This window comes from Phalacrocorax aristotelis, chromosome 1 (assembly GCF_949628215.1).
Source record: "Phalacrocorax aristotelis chromosome 1, bGulAri2.1, whole genome shotgun sequence".
Lineage (NCBI taxonomy): Eukaryota > Metazoa > Chordata > Aves > Suliformes > Phalacrocoracidae > Phalacrocorax > Phalacrocorax aristotelis.
In genome coordinates this window covers 67,674,719-67,701,795 of record NC_134276.1, presented here as the reverse complement: position 1 = coordinate 67,701,795, position 27,077 = coordinate 67,674,719, and the positions used below count along the sequence as shown (strand labels likewise).

At 45.2% G+C, this 27,077-nt stretch overlaps 1 protein-coding gene across 1 annotated transcript in view; it reads left to right on the top strand.

The window, feature by feature from the left end:
• Window positions 1–12,964, top strand: part of RASA3 (RAS p21 protein activator 3) — a 134,556-nt gene extending 121,592 nt beyond the window's left edge. Inside the window, exons 19-24 of the mRNA XM_075091775.1 lie at window positions 2,792–2,898; window positions 3,850–3,932; window positions 7,442–7,653; window positions 8,432–8,535; window positions 10,347–10,530; window positions 11,127–12,964. Of these exons, the coding sequence (XP_074947876.1) occupies window positions 2,792–2,898; window positions 3,850–3,932; window positions 7,442–7,653; window positions 8,432–8,535; window positions 10,347–10,530; window positions 11,127–11,202 (766 nt within the window). The 3' untranslated portion in view covers window positions 11,203–12,964. The remainder of the gene's footprint in view (window positions 1–2,791; window positions 2,899–3,849; window positions 3,933–7,441; window positions 7,654–8,431; window positions 8,536–10,346; window positions 10,531–11,126) is intronic.
• Window positions 12,965–27,077: the final 14,113 nt, after the last annotated feature.

Genomic DNA, 27,077 nt, shown 5'->3' with positions numbered 1-27,077 from the left:
TTGCTCCTGTCTGATTTTTTTCTGTCTTTTCTTGCTCGGCCTGTGGCTGCTGTTGTAAGGACTCTTAAACTAACAGTAAAGAAAGTTGATGGTAATAGTTCATGCAGGTAAGATGGTAGGGGCAGTTGGTGCTTTGCTGTAGCTACTGGCTGACAGCATGTCCTTCCCTCACAGCAATAGACTTGTCTGACTTAACTTTTGGGGAGGAAGTGCTCTGTTTAACAATCCTGAAATGCCTGTGTAAACCCAGCAGAGAACATTTTGTTATCTGTTTCTTGATGTTGACCACATCTTTATTTTCTTTTTTTTTCCCTTCCTTAAGACAAAAACCTGCTGTAAATAGAGAATAAAGGACTTCTATCTGTATGCGGAGGCTCCAAGAAGCACTGAGATTTGCTTAATACTCAGTGTATAGATCCCAGTAAACTCACTGGAAGTAATTAAGCGGCCACACGTTTTCTAGGCACTTCTTAAGTGGCATTCATGTAAATTGTTCTCAAGGTTAAGGAATGGCCTTCAGCTGTCTGTTTTTCTGGACATTTTGCATTATTGCCATGTTATATCCTGGGGAGTGGATGGGAATTTTCACAGCCTTTGATTTGATTCTTGTCCAAATTGATTGGCTGGTTAGTGGGGTTACTGTTTGCCATTGCGATGTTTTTGTTTGCTTTTGTTTTTTTCATCTATCTTTGTTCCTACTAAGAGTATCTAGATGGAAAGCTATAGCACATGTACTTTTAAATTAACATACAGTATCAAAGATCAGTCGTTGGCACTTGGGTTTGCTGGCATTGATCATGCCATCACTGCTTAACAGCTGTCTGCCTGGTTCTTCCGAAAAGGAAGAGAATTAAAAGGAGAACCAGTCCTGCCATTCTCATAGGTGAAGGAGACATGCGGATGCTTCCAAGCAAGGCTTAGGCAGATCCAAACTCAGGTCTACCATAAACATGAGAAGAAACAGTATCTCCAACCACCCAGCACTGAAATGGGTTTAATCTTAGACTTTTTTCCCTTTGCGCTTCTGACTATTTGCTCCAGCTTCTCACACATTCTGCAAATGTTAGAAACAAAGAAATCCTTTAAATTCACCTTGTAACTTCTGTGGGTTTGAATGCTTAACTATGTCAGCTATGAAGAATTTAATTAGAAATGTGCTCTTAGCTCTGCAGTACAGGGTTTGCATTTTTCAAAGAGGGAGGTTATGTAGGAGTTTTAAGTCACCTTTTAAGTGCTGGCATGAGAAGGAAGAGCAACTAACTTGAAGAACATATTGTCCAGCCCAAGGATATCTGCTCTTCCCTTTGAATTAGCGTTAACCTTGAAACATGAAGACTGCCACCACTGGGCCTGGTGATGACCTGAATCATATGGTTTTATTAAATATTTCTTAAGTAATCCAAGAAAAAGGACTGAGACAGTAACTGTCTGACCATTTTAAGAATGAGAGGTGTGTGACTATAACTGGTTTTAAAAAAGTCTGTTGCTGTATACAGTCCTTGTCAGCTTTTGCCTGCACAACTTGGAATGGGCAGCAGGCAGCAAGCCCCGCTGGTTAAGAAACAGTTAAAGTCTGAAGGAACTTGGATTTCTGTTTGAGCTCTAAACAGACCTGCAGTTCAGTTGGATGCAAAGTAGTTGTTTCTGACTGAAGATACCAGAAGTGAGAAACAGTATTGGCTGTTCTAAGCATTTTAGGTCTGCTATTGAAAATCTTCACATCATTTGCTGTTCTCTCTGTGTGCTCTTTGTGCTGTATAGTGCCTTCCTACTTGATAAAAACTACTCTAGTAAGTAGTTTTTACTGGCTCCATTATAGAGTTCTGGGTTTGGCACAATATTTAATGTAACGTGTAGAGTAGCTGTTATCAACTCAACTGCATATGCATACGCACTTTTTTCCACCAGAAGTGATGCTGAGCAGTGTGAAGCCACCAGGGTTTCCAAAGTCACCTTGAAGCTTTTGGATTGATTTAGTGGTTAGGAAGGTGGTGGATCCATCGCAGTTTCTTGTAAACTAATTCAAATTTGAAATTAATTAAAACTGACAAATCACTAAATGAACACCCCTCTTCTGCCAGAAGAGAGGGGGGTGGGGGCTCCAGCTTTCAGCCATCAGATTGCTTTGAATGTTATTGAAAATGCATTTCTAACTGCAGCATCAATGTGCAATTGCAAATGGAGCGTGGAACATCCTGATTTTGTTTCTAGAGCTTGAGAACGACTAAAGCATGTAAAGGTACAGTCCCAGTGCTCCAGAGGCCTTACACCTGCCTTTTAATTATTAAATATACTCTAAACCTTTTGAGCTTTCTCACAGCTTTAAATAAAAAATATTAAAAAGCTTGTAGAGTTTAACAGGTCAAGCTTAGCAGAGCAGTACTAACGGTGTTCTGCCCTTTTTCTGCTGTAGTAGGAAACATTTAGCTAGATTTGTTACTGAGGAAAGGGCACAAGCTGCAGTTCAGCTAATTAACTAGAGCCTCTATGTAGACTACAAGTCAAGCTACATGTCTTGCCCCTTATCTAGATCTGGAAAAAGGACAGGCTTAACTAAGAGATGCACTAAACCTATCCAAATGTGAATTTCCTTCCCTTGTCAAGGCAAGGCCTCAATAATTAGAAAACACTGCGTCTCCTTCTAAAGCTTCACAGGTGCCATTGTGTATGTGTGTATATATATGTATAAATCTATATACATAAATATATATATAAAATATGTATGCATATATTTATATGCATGTATATATAAAATCTGGTGTGTTGTAACAGCTGTTGTCCTGTTTACTAGGTTCATGATCAAGAGAGCACAAGGAAGAAAACGATTTGGTATGAAAAACTTCAAGAAGAGATGGTTTCGCCTGACAAACCATGAGTTTACCTATCAGAAAAGCAAAGGTAACGAAGGTTTGCCAGTCTCTTTTTGGTACATTAAAGTGAAGTTTAAACATAAGAATTGTATAAGAAAAGATGACTGAGATCTAGATCTGTAACTGTAGAAGGCACAGCGCAGGCAAGTCTGTCAGCCTGTGTTCTTGTCTTTTTTTAGTATGTCTGTACTGACTGTTAGAGAAGCTTCTTGGATAGTGCAGCACCCTAGAAATTAGCAGAATATTTGGTAATATTTTTCTAATACCAGTTACCAACATCATCTTGTAGGTTTCACAGTTACATAGTAGATTGTCCAAGAAACAAACCTCAGGATACAAATACCTTATGCTGGGATTTGGGGTTATACTGAATGTTCTCAGATGCATCTCGGCTCATTCTCATAAGTTCTGTAGCATTGGCACGACTGGCTGCAGTAGGCAGGGATTTGTCTGCAAGCTTTGAACTTGCAAAAATGTGTTCACTTAATGTTGCACAATGTCAAGGAATTTGCCTTCCGCAAATAGTTCCTGTCTGTTCAGTAGTACACAACAAATGCCACTTCCTTCCATCATATAAACACATGGAGAGTGAGAAGCATAAAAAAACACGTTAAGATCATGCCAGTCATCATTTCACACTCAACTTTTGAGGTCTTACGTCACCACCATCAACCTAGTTCAGCTGAGCTGACAGGAATGATTTCTTTCATTGTCACCTTCTCAGGAAATACACTGTGTCCTGCTGCAGTAGTCAGTTTCAAAGAGGTTTGTTAGCGTAAGGTAGTGCAGCAGAAAACAGAAATGAACTTAAGATAATACTTAAGGACCATGCTAGTAAATCCCTGCTGATTGAAAGATTTTTTTTTTCTTGTGCAGTCAAAATTACCTTTAAAAGAACTGAATCAGCCCTTAAAATAAGGGCGGAGGATGAAGTTCAGTTGTGAATAAGTTGCTCAGTATCTGTGTGTGTGTTCTGCAGGTGATCACCCTCTGTGTAGCATTCCAATTGAAAACATTCTGGCAGTGGAAAGACTGGAGGAAGAATCCTTTAAAATGAAAAACGTAAGTAGGTCATCTTCATTAATTTTCTTGTTAGGCTGCTCTAGATCCACCAGCCTAATCGCCTTTTTCCCTTTTGTAACCTGGATTGGGTTTCTGTTGAAAGATGTACAAGCACAGCTGCTTGTTCTGTATATAGTAGCAGGAGTTTCCAAACGTACAGCCCATTCAGATTCTTAACAGCCCAGTCAGCAGTCTTTGGGTTTCGTGATCTGCAGCACAGTCAGTACTGACCGCTACTGATCAGCTGTCTGGGCTCCGTAATGTCAGACACAGGTAAGATAATCGAGTCGCTGTCCTTTCTGTCAGACCTCTCTGTTGGGAAGGAGCTTGCCTGCTTATAATTGTGAAGGATCACATCTTCTTTCTTAGTTATCAAGGTTTTTTCTGCTGGTTAATAAAAGTGCATATATATTTGGGTTAGGTCATGTGCCAAAAGAACATCTGTGCTGTGCCAGTATTGGTTTAGCATTTTGATTGCCACATTAGGGAATAAAATACAGCTGATTTCTCATGCGTGGAACAATACTGCCAACTTCTGCCTGCAAAACATACCATCCATTGTGTAAGAACAGTTCTTAGACATGATCAGTTTAGGTGATGTTGGTAGCCTTTTTCATACTCTCTGCCTGTAAAGCTGAGTACGGTCCTTAAAAAAGTTCATTTAAAAATAAACAAAAAAGAAGCTCATGTTTTCTAGTTCTAAACATGCATCTGCTATAGAATTTTTCATACACATAAATGGTTGCGACTTTAGCTTTTCTGCCTGTAAGTCTTTCCTGCCATCTACACTGCTGTGGACGCCATACCAGGCAGTGCTCAAACCTGCCCTAGGTATTGGGTTCCTCAAACAGCACTTTGTTAAAATGAAATACAATGCTTGACTCCTCAGAATTGTCCCTGTTTCAGATATTAATTTTGGTAGCATATCTCTCTCTTAAAAGGTAGAATAAGCTTCAGTTCACTGGCTCCTAGAACAGATCTTCATTGTATGTAGCTGGCTCTGGTGTTTATAATTCATGTTAATTACATCGGCAAAAGCAACGAAGCTGCAAAATAATTCTCAAGCTATCAGGAGGCAGCTGTAACGTGATGAACTGTTGCCAACCGTACTCTGCAAAATAACTTCTTTGAACTAAAAGTAGCCACACAGTTGAGACAAAACTTACTCTGTGTGGAGAGGAGCTGAGCTATAATTCTGATCAACTCTTCAGTGACAGCAGTCTTTAACTTATGCTCAGTCTGCTGGGCTAGAATGCATCCAAAATATCCCTTTACTGTGAAGATTTATTATAGGAAAAATACCCCTTTATTGTTAACATCAGAAACTGTGGGCTATGTTGGTTGCTTAAATTCAGTATTACCTAGGAAATGAAGGTGACTACATCCATTCTGGAAAGTTAGGTTCAGAGTCTTTCCATAAGCAGTAGAAAATACCATTATCACCTTCCTGTGCTAATATATGGCAAGATAAACGGGAACGTATAAATAGAATACTGCAGCAAGAACAGAATTCTCAAATGTATTTGGGATGGATGTTCCATCATGGTTGCTGTGTGTGATTAAAGATGCACATTTTCTGTAAATATTCCATGTATCTGTGCTCTGAATTGCACCAAGTGTGTTTTCTGCGCTCCTGTCTGGCAGCAACACCAGTAGCCTTCACCTTCCTTAAGCACAGTTGGGGGCGGGCGAGGGGGGCTGGCTTTAAGTATTCCTCAGGTCTTCTGTGTTGCTTGCACGCCAGCAACTGGTAGTTTTGGTAGTGTAAAGGTCTTGCAACCACTTGAAATTCTTGGCTTGGTTGTGGGCTTCTCCGTAACAGTTGCCATATGTCAGTTCACTTAGGCTGGTATCCCATTACACAAAGCCATACTCCGTAAATCTGTTCCTTTGTTGTAATGCAGAAGGCTCCATTTACCCCAGCAGGACATTAAAATTCTTTTCCCTGTAGCTCTGTGTTAACGGAGGGCTGAGCTGCATTCTCCCATCTTCCTAGTGCCTTCCTTCCCTATTTTCCCAAACTCAAATTCCCAGTTATGTCCTGAAAAGTTTTATTAAAAGGACTCTCTTTTTGGTGTGTATTTGGGCAATGCTGGACTGATCATGCGAGCAGGTCCTACACTGCTTTTGTGTGTTGTGCCTTTCTAATTATTGTCTGACATCTATAAGGATACTAAATCCAGGGACATGACTGTCGGAGCTTTCCCTTTTCTGTTAGAAAAGACATTGTAATTAAAAAAAAAAAAACCACAACCCTGTTCGTTCGCAAATTAGCAAGTATATTTGCAAACTATTTCGAAGGATGTGCACCTAAAAGTGTCACAAGGGAAGAAGAGATTGTGCCTGGTGCCAGACTGCAACTTTCTCCTGACCAGCTAGGTGCAAAATGCAGGCCAATGTTTCAGATCTTCGTAATAGACAACAGTGAATTTCAGTTTTGGTGGGGTTTTTGATGGTGGGGGCTTTGGGGTTGGGTGGGTTTTTTGGTTTGTTGGTTTTCTGGGGTTTTGGTTGGTTTGTTGGTTTTTGAGAGGTTTTTGGTGTCTCTTTGTTTTTAAAGTAGCACAGAGAAACCAGCTGTTTGGAAAATAATATTCCACATGATATGGGCAGTGTAATATCTAACGATTTGAATAATCAAATGAAGAAATAGAGGGGAGAAGGATAATTTAGGAATACCTGAGAGAGAGAAGAAAACCCATTAAAATTAAGTATTTGCCAAAGCTAGAGGAAATGAGGATGGCTGACACTTGCCTTTCCAAAATTTGCAGTTAAGATCTAACTTGAGCTTAGTTATCTTCAGCACATGATGAGTGTAATCTGGCAGTAAGGCTGTGCATCAGAAACATGCTTCTTCAAGAGGACGAAAATAAATGTGATTGTGCCATTTTAGGTTGCAAGCTGTTTTGAATAGGCAGGAGAGATCTAGTTTAGATTTCAGTGCCCAAGCCCTAATGCAAAATTAATGTGTAATTATTTGAACCACCCTATGGCAATTAAAGAGCAACTGTGTTGTAGTGATTTGCTAGTAGCAGCTATAGTTGGGTGCAGAAGCATGGAAGTTATTAAAGGGGAAGAATCATGCTGCAATAGGTGTGAATAAGACTAGAGATATGGCAGTATTAAAGCAAAGCTGTTGCTTAGGCTTGATCCAAACTCTCATTTTTCTCTTTTCTGCCCCCTGCTGAATGGCATTTCCTTTCAGCCCTGCATTGAGTCCCTCTGTCAGCCTTCCAAAACTAGGAGCTTGCAGCATTACTAAAACTGTATCCCTGAGGCTCACAACAAATCTTGCTGTCCTACAGGAACAGTATCTTACTCCTTGTATCAGGTGATAGGTCTTGTTTTAAGGGCCCATTTGCTGCTTGGTATTGTGTTGAAATGTATTTATTGGCATATTCTTATAGTACGCTGTGGTTTTACTTTAATAAATCATCAGTCTGAGCCCAATTTTAGGTTCACCGACTCATTCTGATGGTTTATTCTGCGGGTTATTTCCTTATTTGCAGATGTTCCAGGTGATCCAGCCTGAAAGAAGAGTCCTGTATATCCAAGCAAATAATTGTGTGGAGGCCAAGGACTGGATTGATATCCTCACCAAAGTTAGCCAATGCAACAAGAAGCGCCTCACGGTCTACCACCCCTCTGCCTATCTTAATGGCCACTGGCTTTGCTGTAAAGCTACTGCAGATAATACTCCTGGCTGCACACCCTGCACAGGGTAAGGATTGGTGACATGCTGTGGGTCTAGTTATTGCCAGGGATGTGTGCGTCCCTGCAGTGAGGCTTGCAGTTACCAAGATGATCTGCCACGTGCACAGGCATCGTCGTGTTTTCAAAGGCCTTATTTATTGTTATTTCTCATGCTGCCAGTTTCTGCATATCTTGGTCAAAATGTTGACAGTTTTAGAGCCCAAGACATTGATAGGAGTTGACTATGGAATAAGATGCTCTGGTTCTAATCATCTGTCATTAGTAAAAATGTCAGAAGTCCCTTCAGTGTCCTGTTTGTAAATAGCTGAAACAGACAATCATCTGCTCCTAGATTTAATTCTAAACCGATTTTTTCCTAAGGGGCCCACTCATGCTCTCTGTGAAATGGAGAGGTACTTTCTGGTTCACAGGAAGCTGTTTTCATCTAAAAGGAGAGAAGCAGCAAGTCTGTAGTGGTAGTTAGTCTCAGAATATAAGACCTGGACAGTTGGGAGTTCAGTGCTTTGGCTCCTCCATCTGGTTACAGCAGGCTAATTCACCAAAATGCCTGGATACTGATACAGTCCTCTCTTTTCAAGTCAGAGTGAAAGCATGCTGGATAAATCTAGGCATAAAGAAGTTTGAACTTGTCTGCCTTTTCTTTTGGGAAAAATAGGAAGTTTTGAGTTCCATTATATATGATCTTTCATGGGTACTCAGTTTTACTTTCATCCTTGTAAGTGCTTTTTGTGCCATAATATACTGTTTAGCATATAACTTTTGCCTCTCTTCCTGATGCCTTACAGAGGCCTGCCAGCAAACATACAACTGGATATAGATGGAGATAGAGAAACTGAGCGCATCTACTCTCTTTTCAACTTGTATATGCCAAAATTGGAGAAAATGCAAGGTGAGGATGAAAGATCATTGCATCTCCAATACACTTAGCACGGCAAAAATACCTGTGAAAAATGGTATGTTCCAGCTAGACCAGTCTTGCAAATCATATCCTAGAACGTAGTGGCCATTATTTAACTTGTTTCCCCTCTGCCGTCTTGAGGCAGCTGTGTAAATTATTTTCGGTGCAGTGTGCAGTCTCATAGTCTGTATGAAGTTCCTGCATAATAAACAGTTGTTTGAAATAAGTCTTAACCACAGCATCTTAAAATAGCATAGGCACAGAGCATTGCTTGGATGCTCTGAATTGACAAACCAGAGTGTGCGCTAAACCAGAAGTTTACCGATCCTGAAAAGAAGCACCAGCAAAGTTGAGGTTTCAGTGGAACATGGTTTTGTGTTACCAGAAATCACGTGCACATTCTCTGATCCAGATCCCCGAGAACAGGCTGAATACAAATGGTTTCTCAGCAGTTATCAGCAAAAGGTGACCTGTAGATGTCTGGGAAATGCTGAAAAGTGAAGTTTGGGCTAGAAAACCCTAAGGAGCTGAGGGGAGCAGAGATGTGACGTGAAGGATAAAAGAAAGAAGAGACAGCAGAGGAAGTTAGTACTAGTAGGCATGCCAAGAAAAGTATCCGGTGTACACAGTGCCAGACTTGAAATCCCAATTTAGCACAAGGAGTGTCAGGGAAGCCTTCACTGTGGCACTGATCTTTAAATAGGACTTTATTTTATAATACGAGATAAGCCAGTGGTGTCAAACACACAGATTGGAAAGCACTTTAATCCATTCCTGGCCACTGTGCAATTGCAAACTTAAGATCTCCACCACTTCCGAGCTGTCTGAACCAATGCCCAGCTTTCCCCTGTTCCGAATCCTCACTGCCAGAGCCAGCATCGAGTTTCAGTGTCGGGGAAAAGGACGCAGGTCTGGCCAGACAGTGCAGCAAGGGGAAGGTAACTCGAAAGCTCAGACTGACAGCGATAAAGCTAAAAAGAGAGGGAAAAATAGATAAAGTAAAAATTTCTCTCTCCCTTTCTGCTACACTCGGCTACAATGCAGAAGTAGATGGCATGATGAATGTGTTGCAAATGTTCATGTGCAATCAGTGTCCTGATCTCTTAGCCGGGAAAGCTCCCTGGTAAGATCAGAAGGTAGTAGGGCTTGCCCCTTCTTAGGATATGTCCTTAAGCAGGCAGCCAGGCAGTAGTCATGACATATTCTGCTTGTGCTTATTGTATGAATATTTTAGGGGTGATGTGGTAAAACATCTTACGTGACTCCTTCAGCCTGCAATTGTTCTGAATTCAGTCTGTTGTGCAGTGCCGTACTTGCTGCTTAGCTGCTGCTTGGTGATGGAACCTGTCCTTCTGACAGGCAAATGCTTGACTTTGTGCACGCCTGCTGCAGGGTTGGCCTGCAGCACAGTGGCAGAGTTAGGCCTGTGTCAGAGCTCCCAAAGTGTGTGTGTGGGGTACTGCTAGTGGTAATTGAGGTGAAAGCATGCCTGTGCAGCAAAGGACAGCTTCGCACCAAGCCAGGATCAGCTGCCAGGCTTGCTGCCCTTTCCTTATGAGACAAGGAGGAGATGGACATGGGACAGCCTCTGTGCCTACCAACAGCCCAGCAAAAAGACAAGGAACTGCTCCTTCTGCTGTTGCTGTTGTGTTGATGACAGCCACAGTTCTGTGGTGGTCATATGGAAGCAAACCAACGAACTCCATGAACCCCGGACTGACTATTTTTAGTCTGCTTGTCTTGCTTTTTTTTCCCCCTGCCTATCTGATACCTATTCCTGTACTTCACCTTTTTTTCCCCAGAGGCCTGTGGCAGCAAATCTGTGTATGATGGCCCTGAAGAGGAAGAATATTCTACATTCATTATTGATGACCCTAAGGAGACGTATAAAACACTAAAGCTGATTATTGAAGGCGTTGGAACTTTGGAGCAGGAGCATGCTCAGTATAAGAGGGATAAATTTAAGAAGACAAAATATGGAAGCCAGTAAGTGTAACGGGTTGTCTAAACAAGGAACAGTCCTAGGAAATGGTATTTCCCTGCTTACATTCTGGCCTTCACCATATTTGTGTTCAAGAAAGATCCTGGAAATACATACGAAGTAGGATTATGACTTATGAATGATGTCACAATATTTAAGGACTGTAAAGAATTTTTAAATGCTTATTTTTTAATGCAGTTTCATTCATAAAACAAGCGTGGGGGTTGTTTTGTTGTGTTGTTTTAATTTTGAACCTGTGCTCTTACAATGAGCAGTAAATACCAGAAGGTACATGTACTTACCAGCTTATTTTAGAGTGTTGGTTTTAAAATGGGAAGAGTGACTGATACAGCCACATAACTGCATTTTGTGTGCACGTGAATGAAGGAGCATTCTGCACATGGCTGACAGAAGAGAGGATCAATTCTATCAGTCAGGTCTTCCAGTTCAAGTAAGATGCAGTGTTGTCATTGCAATTACAACTTCAAAAATCAAACTTAGGGAAGAGATTTTGTCTGTTCATTTTCCATTCTGCCATTTTGACGTCCTGACCGAAAATTCTATGTATAGTACTTTTGCTTTTTTTTTTTTTCTCTTTTAGAGAACATCCCATTGGTGACAAGAGCTTCCAGACGTACATCAGGCAGCAGTCAGAGATCTCAGCACATTCCATATGAAGTGCAAAGGAAATCACAGGACAGTGCTGAAGGGTCGATCAGTGAAGCTAAATAGCAAAACAAAAGGGAAGCCACACATGTAGCAAAATGCATGGAAAGTGTCAAGCTTACAAACTTTGAGACTTGCTATACGTATTCTCTTTTCAAGAAACTGTTGTAATAGTTGCTATGCACTTTATTCATCTGGTTATTGACAGATGATAAAACTCTGCCTTCTAGGCAGTTGTTGTCATGTGTATTTTTGAATTTGTTTTGGTTTCTTGGAATCTAGTGATCAGTTCAATGATCGAGGTGTGTGGACTTCATCTTGACAACTCCAATGCAATTCCTTATGTTTCGGAAACCAAGCGTGCTGCTAATATGCAGCATTTTCTGGAATGGTTTTTGTGACTGTTTTTTGTTCCCGATTAATGTATATTACGTCACGCCCCTGTGTGGTCTCTTAGGAAAAGCCTAGTAACACTTTACTTTTAATGCCTGCACTTAGAAAAGCAGCAGATTAAAAACCCTCTGGTGTAATCTCTTGCGTTGTACCTTTTATTCTGAGAAGGTCTTTTGTTTCTGCAGCAGCATAATTTTTGCTAAATGTGCACAGTTTCTACTAGAAATTCAGATCTGAATGGTACTCTTGATATTTTTGAGATACAAAGTCATTTCTCCAGACACATTCAGCAGACTTTGGTTTTGAAGATGCAATCTCAGCGGTATAATAAAACTGACTCTTCTATTTATATGAGTAAGAAAGAAATGAACTTCTGTCAAAGCTACATGTCTCTCTTATGCAGCCCAGTGAATGGTGATCTTTGAAAGGTCTGCCAGCTGAAAGGCAAAATAAGCTGATTTTGACGACCTTTTACCACCGCAGCGAGAAGGACAAATGGAACACGAGTCTGGCAGCTGAGACACACTGACTCCCAGGCACAAAAGCCATCAAGATGGGTTTTCTCTGAAAGAACGTTTGAGTCCATTTTATCCTAGTACCACTTGCTTTTCTGGAAAATAGATTTCTACTTTTCCAAAAAATGTTTTTAAATACTTTTTTAAAGGGACTTGTTAAAGGATATTTAGTATATTAACACGCATAATGGTAACTTGTTAATATTCTAAGTGTAGTGAAAATGAAATGAGCTGTGTATCTCACTAATACCAACAAAAGTCATTAAGGAGGCAATAAAGATCTGCTAAATATAAGATATATATTTATGTATGCTCTTTAGTTGTACACGTAACTTTCCTATGTATAAAGGTCTAATTCACATGTAGCTCTGATGGCACAGAAGCATGCATGATGGACTTTAAGCTTCTGTGGGGTGGAAGCTAGCGTTGGTTTTAAGCTGAATTGGAACAGAAAGCATTGAACTATCAGTTTAATGTGAAGATATCTGTATCTGCTTAAAGCATTACAGAGTTAATTCTTAAACGTGTCTTCGTTGCATCTGACGTTTTAAGATGGCTGATTTTCTTTGAATGCCTCTGTTTGTTAGTGATGCTTTTAGGAATGAGGTTTTCATTTGTTTGAGTATATAATAGACCACCTCCTAGTAGGTGATACATGATCTTTTATTCACCCTCACCCAGGAGACTGGGGAAAGGGAAGTAATGAAGCGTTCCAGAGACGCAGTTTTGACTCCAAGCTTTTAGCAGTCATAAACTGCAATTTGTAACATCTATTTGTTAACCTAATGTTGTGTATAAAATACTAATGGCTTGTAATGTGTGTTCTACTTGCCAATTAAAAGAAGTATTTTATTTCTGAAAACTGTGTGCGCATTTGGAGTCTGTTGAGATTCACAGAGGCCGCTGGGGTGCGTGTTGGCACAGCATCCGCTGTTCAGAGTTGGACCGTGACTGGAGGTCCTTGTGAGTGTAAACCAATCTCTGTTGGGGCTGCTGAGTCCCATCCTTGCTCCTCCTCCCATCCTCACTCCTTTTTCTTGGTTCAGCATTGCACCCATGAGACTCTGCAGTGAACCAGACTGGGCACCTGAGCCAGCCACAAACTACTCTGGCAAAGGCGGCAGTTACCACTCAGCTACATCAGCCTTTTGAACTGGTGCCTTGTGTTATTACACAGCTGTTGCTGCTGTGAGGAAGGGGTGAGTCCATGTTGAAAGGACAGGAGGAGAGAGTTGAGAGCACAGCACCCTGCATGTAGATTGGCTCCTGACCCTGTGGAACCACCACCCTTCTGAATAGGACCTGTTCCGTGGCAAAACCTTGGACATGCTGAGGTTTCTGCAAGTCAATCTTCTGGAGCTTACTAGTCCTCTCTGGATACTCATGTGGATTAAGCTTTGGCTCTGAGCCACTGTGTGACAGGCTGCGCTCGCTGCTGCTGTCGGGGAGCATTTGCAAGAAGGCTAGGCAGCAGCCCCTCCGGGATAGGAGGCTCATCCAGTGAGTGTTAGTCTACCTCGTGATCAAGGTAACTCCCAGTGCTGTATCAGGTGTTTGATACCAGAACACAGGCATGCATTTCTGAGAAGCTTCTGGAGAAGTGCTTATGCAGGCACCCTGGCTGAGAGAGAGCAGTGGTTTAACAGGTAGACCACAGCCAGGAAAGAAAACCAAACTGATGGTGGAAGACGCATCACCACTGTCTTGGTGAAGGTGAACTTGACCACAATGATGCAAGTGTGTGGTTTTGCTGAGGAATTGTAAACCATGTTTTGAAAACAAACAAGGTTTCAAGTAAGATGAGGTAGTAAACTGACACAAGATTTGTAAGAAATTAGCTGTTAAATGCAAAATTACTGTAATGCCATTCTCAGGTCCGTCTCTTTTCCACTGAGTCTCATCCAGTGGATACAATAATTTTGTTTTCCTGCTAACATGTCTTAGCCTAAGTCAATAGGAAATCTATGGAAGCTGCTTTTCTTACAACATAATTTAATTGGTTGGTGACGAGGTTGTGTTAAAATTGGGCTTCCAATACTTGCTTAGCCTCTGCCTCTTGTCCGTCTGCAGCATGTGTTTCCAATGGTATCTTCAGAAATACTCAGCAAATCCTGCCCACAAGGTGTCTGACTTGATAGGTACACTTGGGACAGCATCCCTTATATCCAGAATGAAGAAAATAACATTAAGAAGCAAACAAACAAAAAAGCATAGCCATAAGTAAGGATGTCAGGTCAGTTTTCTTTCCTTCTTTCCTCTACCCCAGCCTGAAAGGCAAAAAAATTAAGCTGTGTTGTTCTCTCCTGAGACTCCTGGTGCCTGTTTTCTCCCTTGCTGAACCAGCGCACTAGGGCATGGCTGACCTGGCAACGGGGCCCAGGTGACCCTGGTCTGTGTCCATTCCGGTTCAAAAGAGGTGGTGTCTCTGGCCGGGCAAATGCCTTTATGAGTTTCAGAAGAGTTCAGACTGAGAGAAGTGGCTGTGAAACTTCACACCCGAAGTCGAGATTCCAGTTAGAGTTTCCTAAGGCAATGGGTGGGAGTTTAGTTGACAGATAAAATCTTGTCACTTGTGTGTGTGCTCTCTAGGTGGATGCCGTAGAGGTGGAGAGCAGCTGCTGTGTTGATGACAAATCGCTACTGGGGCCTTCTCATGCTGTGGCTGTTGTGTCTGAAGTGGTGCTGGGATGCAGTCAGTTGGGCAGCAGGAGTGACAAGCCTTGCGTATGCCAATGATGTCTTAAAGCTCTGTTGGCACCAGCGGCACTTGGTTCTTCACCCAGTAAGATTTTGATGAGGTCTGCATATGAGTGAGGGCTGAAGAACGTGGTTCTTGTCCGGAAAGGTTTCCAGGTAAAAATCACCCAATGGAAAAAAAGAAAAGCACCGTGTGCCATGGGCACGGCATGCAGTTAATGCAAAGAGCACCCAGGGCCCACCGCGCCCTTAGAACACCTGTGGGAGTAAGTGTCAGCAACTGCTGTCTGAGAAGCTGTGAGAAATCGGTGAGAACTTCTGTCTACACGAGAAGCTGATTTTGAGGCTAAAGTGACTGGCTGTGCGACGCAGCTGTCTGAGGCACTTGAACGTTGACGTGATTCCCATCTCCATCCCTTCTCTGCAATGCTCCACACAGTTTCAAGGTCATTTCAACTTGCAATCCTGTAAGCACGCTTATAAAGGGCTGTGTGAGAAGCTGGCCTGGGTAGCTGGAGAATGTGTGAACCCTGCCCAACCCCATGATTAGCTTCAGGGAATGGGTGCCACGAGAGGACTATGTCATAGGGCAGTCCCGGACTGGGACTGATGCTGGGCGGTGCTTGGAGATAAAGAACAGCATCTTCCCACGAGCCACCTTCTGTATCTGTTACAGCCAGAGACAAAGGCTAGCAGGCTGACTGCAAAAGATGTTTCTTTCTGGCTCTGAGCTAATGTCCTTAAATAGTAAATAAACTATTCCAAAGCTCAAGTGGGTACCCAGGAAAAGACAAGGTTTTAAGGCAAAAGGGCTGTATTCCTACATGTGTACGATTCTGGATCTGGGCTGTGTAAGAAAAGAATGGAAGGAGCCATCATGGAGCAGATAATTGTTCTGGGTTCCTAAAACAGCCTAAAATAAAATAGGATCCTAGGAGATTCGTCCTGAGGATAGAAACCAGCCCTTCTGAACAAATCGCACATGCCTTTCTATTTCAATTCCCATTTCTCATCTACTGCTCCATTTGAGTCACTCTGATTTACCTGAAAAGTTCAAATCATGCAGCTTATTATGTTTGCACAGAGCTATTACTTTTAACCACAAAGTTGCCTGATGATAGCAGGTTTGCCTGCAAAATTAATGTGAGTGTGTTGATTAAACGTAAGGCTCACCAGCAGCCTGGGCTAAATGTAAAGATCGTTGAAACGATAAAAAGGGAAATTGGCTTTTTACTAGTTTGAAAATGTTGCTATGCTGAATCTTACCAAAACCACACCCCAGATGTGCACAGTTCTGGGTAATGTCGAGGGCAAATTCCCCCAAGTGTGCGGCCTGTATGGTGTCTGACTGATTTTACTAAATTCTCTCAACACCTTTAATCTCTGTTGCAGTTGCGCTGTTCTGCCCTAAAGCTGTCAAAAGGAAGTAGGTTTTTTATTATTCACTTGAGGCCACAACAAATGTACTGCCTGGGTATGGATTCTTACAGGAAAACAAGTAAGTCTTGATAAGAGGTGACAGTGGTGCACAGGGTGGCTATCAGACACCAGAGGTGTGAATAAATAAATGTATTTGATTAAGAAAGGCACTTCGGATAAGTGTAGCCATGCATTTCTCTGGGGGTGGAAACTCAAACTGAAGTCATGATGGTTCTGTAGGGAAATCTGCTGACACAAATAAAGGAAGTGAATTTTATGAATTATAGGGGAAGAAAAAGGGAAATACTGGATGAAAACAGAAACTGCACAAAAAAGAAAGCCACTCTGAAACACCTTGTGTTTTGCCTTCTTCAGCAAGTTTTCCTGTGTTACAGAAATTCCTACTTCTCATCTTCTCCAGAAGCCACCCTCTGGCAGCCATGACATCGTATGCCTGTGATGGAAATTACAGGAGAGGCTCACAGCTGAGAAAAGCAACTTTAAAAATAGACAGGCTCATCTGTGGTGTCTGGAGATGCAAATGCTTCACCTCCTGCTGAGCCACCCTGTTACAAGGACAACCTTGTGGTATGTTTTCTTTTGTGGTAAAGCCCCCTGAAAGAGATTCCTGCTCCCCTGCCCTGGCTGTGGTTCAGCATGCCAATAGCACTGATGCAATTGAATCAGTGAAATATCTGGGACTTGTTAAAAGAGGAGGAGATTTTGGAAAAACCTGGACCATCTAGGCGACCGGGTTTACAGCAGTCTCTCACAAACACTTGCATCAGCACACCTGATGAGGTGGGGACAAGCCACCCCAGACACCTTTGCCACCAGAGCAAATTCATCTCCCAGCTATGCTCCAAATCCATTTGCTTCCAGTGCCGTCCCACCGCACGCTCCTGATTAGAATCACCAATGCACAGCGCTGTCTGTGGTGCAACCTTCTGAAACCAGTATTGCCTGCGTATGTGTCCCTTCCCCCAAAAAATGCACTGTTGTTTAGGTGACTCCCACATCTCCATCTTTCGCATCATCTACATATGCAGCCTTGTGGCTGCCCAAGGGTCCTGCTGTTGTTCTAGCATGAGAACCAGGCAAAACCAAAGAGAAATTCAGCTCTGTGATCTGGCTCTTCCTGCTGGCATAACACCGTGTTTCCTCAGGGTTTATGAAGGAGCTGGACCTGTGATAGTTGCTCTGACACCCTCCCCACCAGCCCTTTGCTGCCTTGAATTCCTCTGGTGAAGACTGCCACAGGCTCAAAGGCAGGTTTCCTACTGGAGAGCTGGGCCTGAGACTCGTTTGTCAAAAAAATGTCATTCTTTTTCACTCCAGAGAAGCCCCCTTGGCATAATTTCTATCGAAGGTGCCAGGAAGGGAGAATGGTAAGCAAAAAGCCCTCATACGGAGCAGTTTGGAGAGGCCTCTGAGGAGACTCAGCACTGATTCTCAGCAGAGGGGAGCTGGTGCCCAAGTTATTTTTGTGTCAGAATTAGAAGGCCAATCCTTTCACTTTATTAAGAAGTTACAAGTGCAGAAGAGAGGGGATGAAGAAACTGTCAGGCCTGGGTAGGTAGTAAGTACTATGTCATAGTAAGACTCCTCTCAATTATTCTTCAATGCCCTTGGGAATCTGGAGAGGTCCCAGTTGACTGGAAGCTGGCAAATGTCATCCCAATCTTCAAGAAGAGCAACAGGGATGACCCTGGTAACTACAGGCCCGTCAGTCTCACTTCTGTGCCTGGCAAAATTATGGAGAAGAATATTCTGGCAGTTATTGAAAAACACCTGAAAGACAGCACAGTCATTGGTCCCAGCCAGCACGGGTTCACGAGGAGAAAGTCCTGCTTAACAAACTTAATTTCCTTCTATGACAAGGTTACTCATATAGTTGACCAAGGGAAGCCAGTCGATGTAATCTTTCTGGATTTCAATAAAGCTTTCGATACTGTCTCTCACAGTATCCTCCAGGACAAAATGTCCAGCACACAGCTGGACAAACACGTAATGCAGTGGGTGAGCAATTGGCTGATGGGTCAGGCTCAAAGGGTCATAGTAAATGGGGTTACATTGGGCTGGTGTCCAGTCACTAGTGGGGTTCCACAGGGATCCATCTTGGGGCCGGTACTCTTTAAGATTTTTGTAAATTGGATGCAGGCCTGGAAGGAATGCTAATTAAGTTTGCCGATGACACAAAATTGGGAGGAGCTGTTGACACTCTCGAGGGCAGAGAGGCCCTGCAGAGGGATCTGGACAGACTGGAGAGCTGGGCAATCACCAACTGTATGAAGTTTAACAAGGGCAAGTGCCAGATTTTGCACCTGGGGCACAGCAACCCTGGGTGTACGTACAGACTGGGGAATGAGAGGCTGGAGAGCAGCTCCATGGAGAGGGACCTGGGGGTTCTGGTTAATGGCAAGCTAAACATAAGCCAACAGTGTGTCCTGGCAGCCAAGAGGGCCAACCATGTCCTGGGGTGCATCAAGCCCCGCATTGCAGTGGGTCGAGGGAGGGGATTTTCCCGCTCTGCTCTGCACTGGTGCGGCCTCGCCTCAAGTGCTGGGTGCAGTTTTGGGCTCCACAGGACATTAGGGATATAAAGCTACCAGAGAGTGTCCAGAGAAGGGCCATGAAGTTGGTGAAGGGTTTAGAGGAGAAACTGTATGAGGAGCAGCTAAAGTCACTTGGTTTGTTCAGGCTGGAGAAGAGGAGACTGAGGGGAGACCTCATTGTGGTCTGCAGCTTCCTCACAAGGGGAGGAGGAGGGGCAGGCACCGATCTCTTCTCTTGGGCGACCAGTGACAGGACCCAAGGGAATGGCAGGAAGATGTGCCAGGGGAGGTTTAGGTTGGATATTAGGAAAAGGTTCCTCACCCAGAGGGTGGTGGAGCCCTGGCACAGGCTCTCCAGGGAGGTAGTCACAGCACCAAGCCTGATGCTATTCAAGAAGCGTTTGGACAACGCCCTCAGAGACATGGTGTGAATTTTGGGGTTGTCCTGTGCAGGGACAGGAGTTGGACGTGATGATCCTTGTGGGTTCCCTTCCAACTCAGGGCATTCTATGATGCTATGATTCTAAGTATCAGCCAGTCGCATTAAGAGGAGGAGGGCATGGAAACCCTCATGGGGGCTGGAGGAAGGCAGGACCCATCTTCCTGGGCTGGAAGGGGCCAAGTACCCTGGTGTTTGAGAGCCTGCTTGGCTCCTAGGGTGGTACCTGACATGGTCAATGTAAAGGAAGAGCCAAGAGGCCTTGAGCAGGCTCGAGCAGAAGAATTGGAGCTGGTTTTGCCCACCAGCCTCACAAAGCCAAAGCTGAACAATGCTCTCTTAATCAAGCTGTTCAGTAATTCATTTTCTGTGCCTCTTTCTCCTGCCTAACCATTTCCTGCCGGAGGGAGAACTGTTGGTTTCTGTTGTGTTCCTCAGCGCAGCGCCTGGGTAAGAACCGCATGAGCCACCATGCAGCTGTGTGTGCATCGGCCACCTGCAGCTGCAGTGGCTGTCCGCCTGCCTGGGGCCAGCAAGGAGGGGAGCACGCCACTTCTCCCCTGGCTCTCTGTAGGTAGGTACTGCAGAATGGGGCTACTGGGAGTCCCTCCAGGCTCTGCAGGCAAGGTTGCTCTGCCTAACACAACTTTATCTGCCAATCCTTCCTTCCTTCCTTCCTTCCTTCCTTCCTTCCTTCCTTCCTTCCTTCCTTCCTTCCTTCCTTCCTTCCTTCCTTCCTTCCTTCCTTCCTTCCTTCCTCCCTCCCTCCCTCCCTCCCTCCCTCCCCTCCCTCCCCTCCCCTCCCCTCCCCTCCCCTCCCCTCCCCTCCCCTCCCCTCCCCTCCCCTTCCCTTCCCTTCCCTTCCCTTCCCTTCCCTTCCCTTCCCTTCCCTTCCCTTCCCTTCCCTTCCTCCCTCTCTCCCTCCCTTCCTTCCCTTCCTTCCCTTCCTTCCTTTCCTTCCTTCCCTTCCTTCCCTTCCTCCCTTCCTCCCTTCCCTTCCTTCCCTTCCTTCCCTTCCTCCCTTCCCTTCCTTCCCTTCCTTCTTCCCTTCCTTCCCTTCCTCCCTCCCGGTTGGCCCTACCTTTCCAAAACTGTCCCCATCTCTTCTCTCTGCCTGGTGTTTGCTCCCCTTGCCTCCATCCACCCCTGCTTCCCAGCACCTTCTTCTTGTCCCAAGTGCCAGGCCCAGCCTGCTGCCCCTTCCCATGTCTCAGACCTCTTGTTCACCACTGCCCTAGTCCTGGTTGCCATCACTAATTAGAGAATCACCGAAAGACTTGGTGTAGAAGGGACTTCTGGGGTCCATCTCATCCCACCTCCCTCTCAGATTACAGAGATCTTTTGACTGCTCCTGATGGTACCTCTGTCTGTAAAGCAGCACCATTGTCTTCTCTCAGTCAAGAGGCTGCTTGGGCGGTGAAAAAACATTGAGGTGGAGGAGGAAGGAAGCTGGTGAGCTCTCTGTGGAGTATTTCTATTTTTAATTCCCTTACATACACAACAACCACAGTGCTGCTTGGAGCTACTGGGGTGCAAAGAGAAGTATTTCCATGCCATAGGCAAAGGTGTGAGCATCCTTGTCTGTAATATCTAACTCATCTGAATATTTGTATGTAGCAGTGGCTGAGTGTTCAAAAACAGAGCTTAAGGGCTTTGAAACTGCACTAATCTGAAGTGGGTTTTCTTTTGCAGGGGATGGGGAATGATGTTCCACTGAGTATATTCACATAAAACTCTTACAGCACTGTTTGTTACTTAACCAGCCAATTTCTGATGGCTCATTGACATCCACAGGAAGCAAGATCTCTATTCTGAATTAATTCAGTAACAGCTATAAGACAAAGAACCTGAGATTTGTCTCTCCAAATGTAGATGTCCACCATGTGGATGCTGACATTTCAGTTAGTCACTCAGCCTCCTTTAATATTTGGGGGAAGGGAGAGGCCCCTCTAGAGCATGACTCACAATTTTAGATAGAATCATAGAATCAGAATCATCAAGGTTGGAAAAGACCCTTAAGATCATCGAGTCCAACCACTAACCTATCACTGCCAAGTCCACCACTAAACCATATCCTCAAGCACCACAGCTACACTTCTTTTAAATACCTCCAGGGATGGTGGCTCAACCACCTCCCTGGGCAGCCTGTTCCAATGCTTGACAACCCTTTTGGTGAAGAAGTTTTTTCCTAATATCCAACCTAAACCTCCCCTGGCGCAGCTTGAGGCCGTTTCCTCTCGTCCTATCGCTTGTTACTAGGGAGAAGAGACCGACCCCCACCTTGCTACAGCCTCCTTTCAGGCAGTTGTAGAAAGGTCTCCCCTCAGCCTCCTCTTCTCCAGACTAAACAACCCCAGCTCCCCTCAGCCGCTCCTCATAAGCCTTGTTCTCCAGACCCTTCACCAACGTTGTTGCCCTTCTCTGGACACGCTCCAGTACCTCGATGTCCTTCTTGTAGTGAGGGGCCCAAAACTGAACACAGCACTCGAGGTGTGGCCTCACCTGTGCCGAGTACAGGGGCACAATCACCTCCCTGCTCCTGCTGGCCACGCTATTCCTGATACAAGCCTTGATGCTGTTGGCCTTCTTGGCTGCCTGGGCACACTGCCGGCTCGTGTTCAGCCGGCTGTCAACCAACACCCCCAGGTCCTTTTCCTCCAGGCAGATGTCTACCCTAGGATGAAATTAATCAAACCCTAAAAGTTCCCAGTTCCCTTCAGTTGGCAGCAAGGAACCTGGCATGATTGCTTCCAGTGTGTGAGCTTACAGTAACACATCTAAAGCTGGTGAAGCGAACCCCACCCAGGGTGATAGGAGTGAAGCCCAGCTGCTGTGACGTGTGCTGTCACTCCTCAGTACTCACCCTCTTCGTGCAGCAGTGATTTTTCTTGCAAGCCCTGGTTCTCCTCACAGGGTTTTTCCCTCCTGCCTTGGGTGCCACAGGGACGGCTCAGGCCGCTAGGTGGGGGTGCTCTCATGCAGGATCCCTCCCACAACCCCACAGTACTGCTCAGCATGGCAGTTTTGCAATGACCCCGACCAGGAGAAGCTCATGAGCACTTTTCTGTGAGCACCAGCACTGGCTCCGTGCGTTCCTGACTCAGCTGGTGCCACACAACAGACCCAGACGGGGTGAGAGAGCACTGTGGGTCCCTGCTGAGCGCGACAGAACACACTCTGCAGGCTTGAACTGGCTTTTTGTTCTTCTGCCTGCTGCAGCGGGACAGGACGACACCAGGTCAGGTACAAAGCTGGAGCTGCTCCGACAGCGCCTGATGCACCATGAGGGCTGCCAGGACAAAGGGCAAGCTCGAACTGGCTGAGCGAAATTGAGCAGATAGGTTCAAGCCTTGCATGGTGTGTCCACAGTTTTTTTAGTTGGGTACTTGGTACTGGAAAGAAGGCTATTGCTGCAAGGCAGAGGGCAGCCAGAGATGAGAAAGTGAAATCCTTCGCTGCCTCAGCACTGTCAAACAGATCAAAACAAAGAGGGTGGCAATTCTTGTGTGGTATCACTTAGATCTAGGGCTCCTAAGCAGCAATGAATATCCTGGTTATTGCTTTCAGTTTACTTTGTACTTATTGTTGTATTGCAAGGGTGTGATATCAATCTTATTTCAAGAATCTCCGCTCCCCTGATTTGCCTGTTCTGTACTTTTCCAACGTGGGAAGAGAAACGCGCTTGACTGGGTGAGCTGCACATCCTTACTGTTAAACTCACACTGGAAAACAACTGTATATTTAACTCTGCAGAGCTATGAGCTACTCCCATGCTGTGGATCACAGCTTGGGAACCCTAGACCTCAAGCTGGCCCCATGGTCATTTCTGGGATGGCTGGGAAGAAAACCCAAGGCCACAGAGCCTTACAGCACTAGCACAGTAACCATTGCATCCTTGTTAGAGCTGGCCCAAAGGACTTATGTTTTGAAAATAGGTCTGAAAAAAGATTTCTAAAAAATTTGAAGGATACTGGCATTCTTAAACTGGGAGTGGGGGATATCCTATTGTTTTTGCAAGCACTAGCAAAACAAGAATAATACTATACTTGATCAGCCTTGTGAAATATAATCAGGTGATGACTTCTTTAGAGCACCTTGGCTGTCTGACCCAGAACAACCATAAAGCACTTCTTTAAGATGGATTAAGCATCCTTTGTGTGTTACTGTTTCATTTACAGGGGTCAGATGGGGTTATCAGCAGTGCAGAGCCCCTAGCAGAGAGCTGCAAGCAAACCGTCTCTGCCTCTTTCCTGGCATCCGAGTCCCAGAGGAGCTGGGCGAGGCAGGAGAAGCAGGAGAGAGAAGGAGCAGTGCTAAATAGGCAACCACGTCTCAGGAGCTGCTCGGACCTGGTCTGGGGAGGGATCTGGTCCTCAGCTGGACGGGGGAGAAACTTCCTCCACCAGTCTTCCTTTATCTTCCCCCTCCCAGCACCACATATTCAGACCTCTTCCCTGGCGCACCTTAACCCAAACCTGACCTCCCCCAGCCCCTTCTGCCCTCACAGTCCTCCCGTGGTGTTGAGGGTGGCTGCTGGCAGCTCTTCTGGGAGGAGCAGATCCTGCTCCCCACACACTACCAGCCACCGCTGGCAGGACTGTGCAAGGCCAGGGAGTTTGCTAAAGAGGGATGTGCCCAGCTGGCGCTGGCGAGGCTGTAACATGTGGCTGTGGAGCACCTCTCCAGGGCACATCCTGGAAGAGGCAGCATAAATCGTGCTGGCTGTGTGGCTTCTCCCCCCTGCTTTGCACAGATCAGCTGATTTCTTTTTGTATACACTGTGTGTTTTTCCCTGGAAGGCACGTGATGCTTAATCTGCAGATATCCCTTCTTAAGAAATGTTTGCCTGAGTTTCGAGCCAACACTGCGAACTAGGAGTAGAGCACTTCTCAGCCAGTCCCTCCTCTGCAACACCACTAAATCACAGCATTTTGTGCCTTCTGCCTGGGCAGACACAGGGACAGGGCTGGCCAGAGCTGGGCTGGCAGGAACTGCATGTCTGTGGCACAGCCTTCTTTCAGCTCTGTTGCCAGAGACTGGATGTTTTATGCACTGGCTAGCTGAGACGACTGTCTCCAGATGCCGGAGCATCTCGTCCTTGGCTGTGAGGGCTGACAAGGACCAGCTGAGAAGCAGATGCTAATTAAAATGGAAAAGCAGGGCTTCAGCCGGGTTTGTTCATATATCCAGGTCACCCTACAGAGAGGACTAACATCCACTATAGGATGCTGTGGTTGGTGCAGGGGGGGCTGTGGTCTGTGGTCTGTGGTCTGTAACTGTTATTTCTAAAGGGCTACGCTGAACCCACGATCCTTTTCCTTAAATACGTAACCTCGCATTTAGGTGAATATCTGCTCTTACCCCTATCTGCTACTTAGGTTTCTGCTGCTGATCTGTCTCACACCCACCTTCTGTGGTCTAAATGTTACCTTGTTCTTCCATCGGGGTCCTGCTTTTATAATACGAAGCAGCAGTTTCGGTGCAAAGGGCTGGGGGCAATGCAGAAAGTAAGTTCATCTTGCACCAGAGAAGCGGGTGTGTGCTCAGACTGCTTTTCTCAAAATGCATCTATTGCAAAGGCAAAAGCCTATGAGAAGAAGAAGAAACCAGTGTTAAATACAATATCCTTTCTTCTGCCATCTGTTTTGTTTCTGTTACAAAAGGCACAGGTGAGATGACGCTGGAAGACTTCAGCTCAACAGAAAGAGGCCATTTCCCACTAATGAGAGCTGTGTGTTACTGTACATGTTTTCAAAGGCTGAGGAAGGCACCACTGGGCTAAAACTTTGCAGAAAAATTTTCCATGAATGAAGTTCTCTGAGTTTGGCAGCTGAAAAAGATGAGAAGGATGGGAGCAAATTCAGCTGTGAGAAACCTGCTGGAGGTGAAATCTTGCCACTCTCCAAGCCGTGCTGCTTTTGTGGGTGAGTGAGAGCAGAGTTGCATGCTCTAGGAGCAGAGCAATTTTTGCTTTAAGCACCCAGGACAATCCATGAGATAAACCACCTCTTCCTCAGGCAGTGAGAGCCCCACACCCAAACACTCACCATCCAGATATACTTTAGACTGCCCTATGATAGCGAGGCTGTCTGGTAGTCTAGGACTTGCTAATGGAGGACTTTTTTCACCTCATTGAGGAGTGGGGATCTGGAAGGTGGCTCTGACAGTGAGTGTATGAAACACCTACATCAGCTCAAGAGTCACACATACTTTCTCTTATTAAATGGGTTTAAAAAGCTTTACCCTCAGTGCTTTGAACTATCAGCAAACAAAATGAGACCCTGATTCAGTTGTGAGGGCTTGGTGGATTGTGCCCCTGATGACCTGTGGAGCCAGGTGAAGTAAGTCGCTGGAGATGGTCATCGTTCAGTTCCCTTGGACCAGAGAGGGAGCAGCATCCTGCTCAGCTTTTCTTAATGAGAGGAAGGCCTGTGCAGTCTTAGACCTTTTCAAATCCTACCGAAACTAAGAGGTGGCATCTTAATCTTAAAAATAACACCTTAAAACCCCACTCAGCACAGGACAGCATTTCCCGAACTTTTCTGTTGCCTTGTCCATTTCCTGTTGAGAGCCACTGGTCCTACAAACCCTCTGGGCAATGTGAGCTTGTGTCTGTAAAACTCTAGATTAGAAGGTGCAAAAATAGCCACAGACTCCATTGTTGCCGTTGTTAGCCTAAATTCAGTAGAGCCAAATGCAGGAGAATTGCTTGATGGGGGACATTTATGTACCCTTATCACATGTGTGCATTCAACCCTGCTTGCTCACTCCCACCACTGTCTGCACTTAGAATCATAGAGTGGTTTGGGTTGGAAGGGACCTTTAGAGGCCATCTAGTCCAACCCCCCTGCAGTGAGCAGGGACAGCTTCAGCTAGACCAGGTTGCTCAGAGCCCCGTCCAGCCTGGCCTTGAATGTTTCTAGGGATGGGGCATCTACCGCCTCTCTGGGCAACCTGTGCCAGTGTTTCACCACCCTCATTGTAAAAGATGTTTTCCTTATATCCCATCTAAATCTGCCCTCCTTTAGTTTAAAACTATTACCCCTTGTCCTGTCACAACAGGCCTTGCTAAAGAGATTGTCCCCATCTTTCCTATAGTCCCCCTTTAAGTACTGAAAGGCCACAGTAAGGTCTCCCAGAGCTTCCTCTTCTCCAGGCTGAACAACCCCAACTCCCTCAGCCTGTCCTCATAGGAGAGGTGCTCCAGCCTTTGAATCATTTTTGTGGCCTCCTCTGGACCTGCTCCAACAGGTCCATGTCCTTCTAAAGTTGGGGGCTCCAGAGTGGGATGCAGCACTGCAGTTGGGGTCTCACCAGAGTGGAGTAGAGGGGCAGAATCACCTCCCTCGAAGTGCTGGCCACACTGCTTTTGATCAGCCCAGGATACGGTTGGCTTTCTGGGCTGTGAACGCTCATTGTTGGCTCGTATACACTTGGTATGTATCAACAGCATTGAATGGAGCTGTTGCAGTACTTTAACTAGAGGATTTTTTCACTGAGATATTCAGAGAACCAGGAGGAACTAGAGTGAGATTTTTGCCTATCAGCTGGTCATTCAGCGAGGGGGGTCTGAAGATGCCGTGTCTGCTGAGTGCAAGGATTATGAAAGAAGTGAGAGAGCTGCCTTCCTCCAAAGCCTCCCAGCCAACCTTCACGCAGTCGGGCTGCCAGAGGGCTGAAAAGCCTGAACAGTGCTGACCCTGAGGGCTGCCGCTTAGTCCTCCGTGTTGTAGGGCTGTCTACAGCACAGCTGCTCCAGCTCAGACTGAAACATCCAAAAAGTATTCCAAGGTCACCAAGTTTTCCTTCCCATAGGGCTTGCCTCCACGTCAGCAGCCCTGTGGTGTTTGTTGGAACTATGGGCCTTT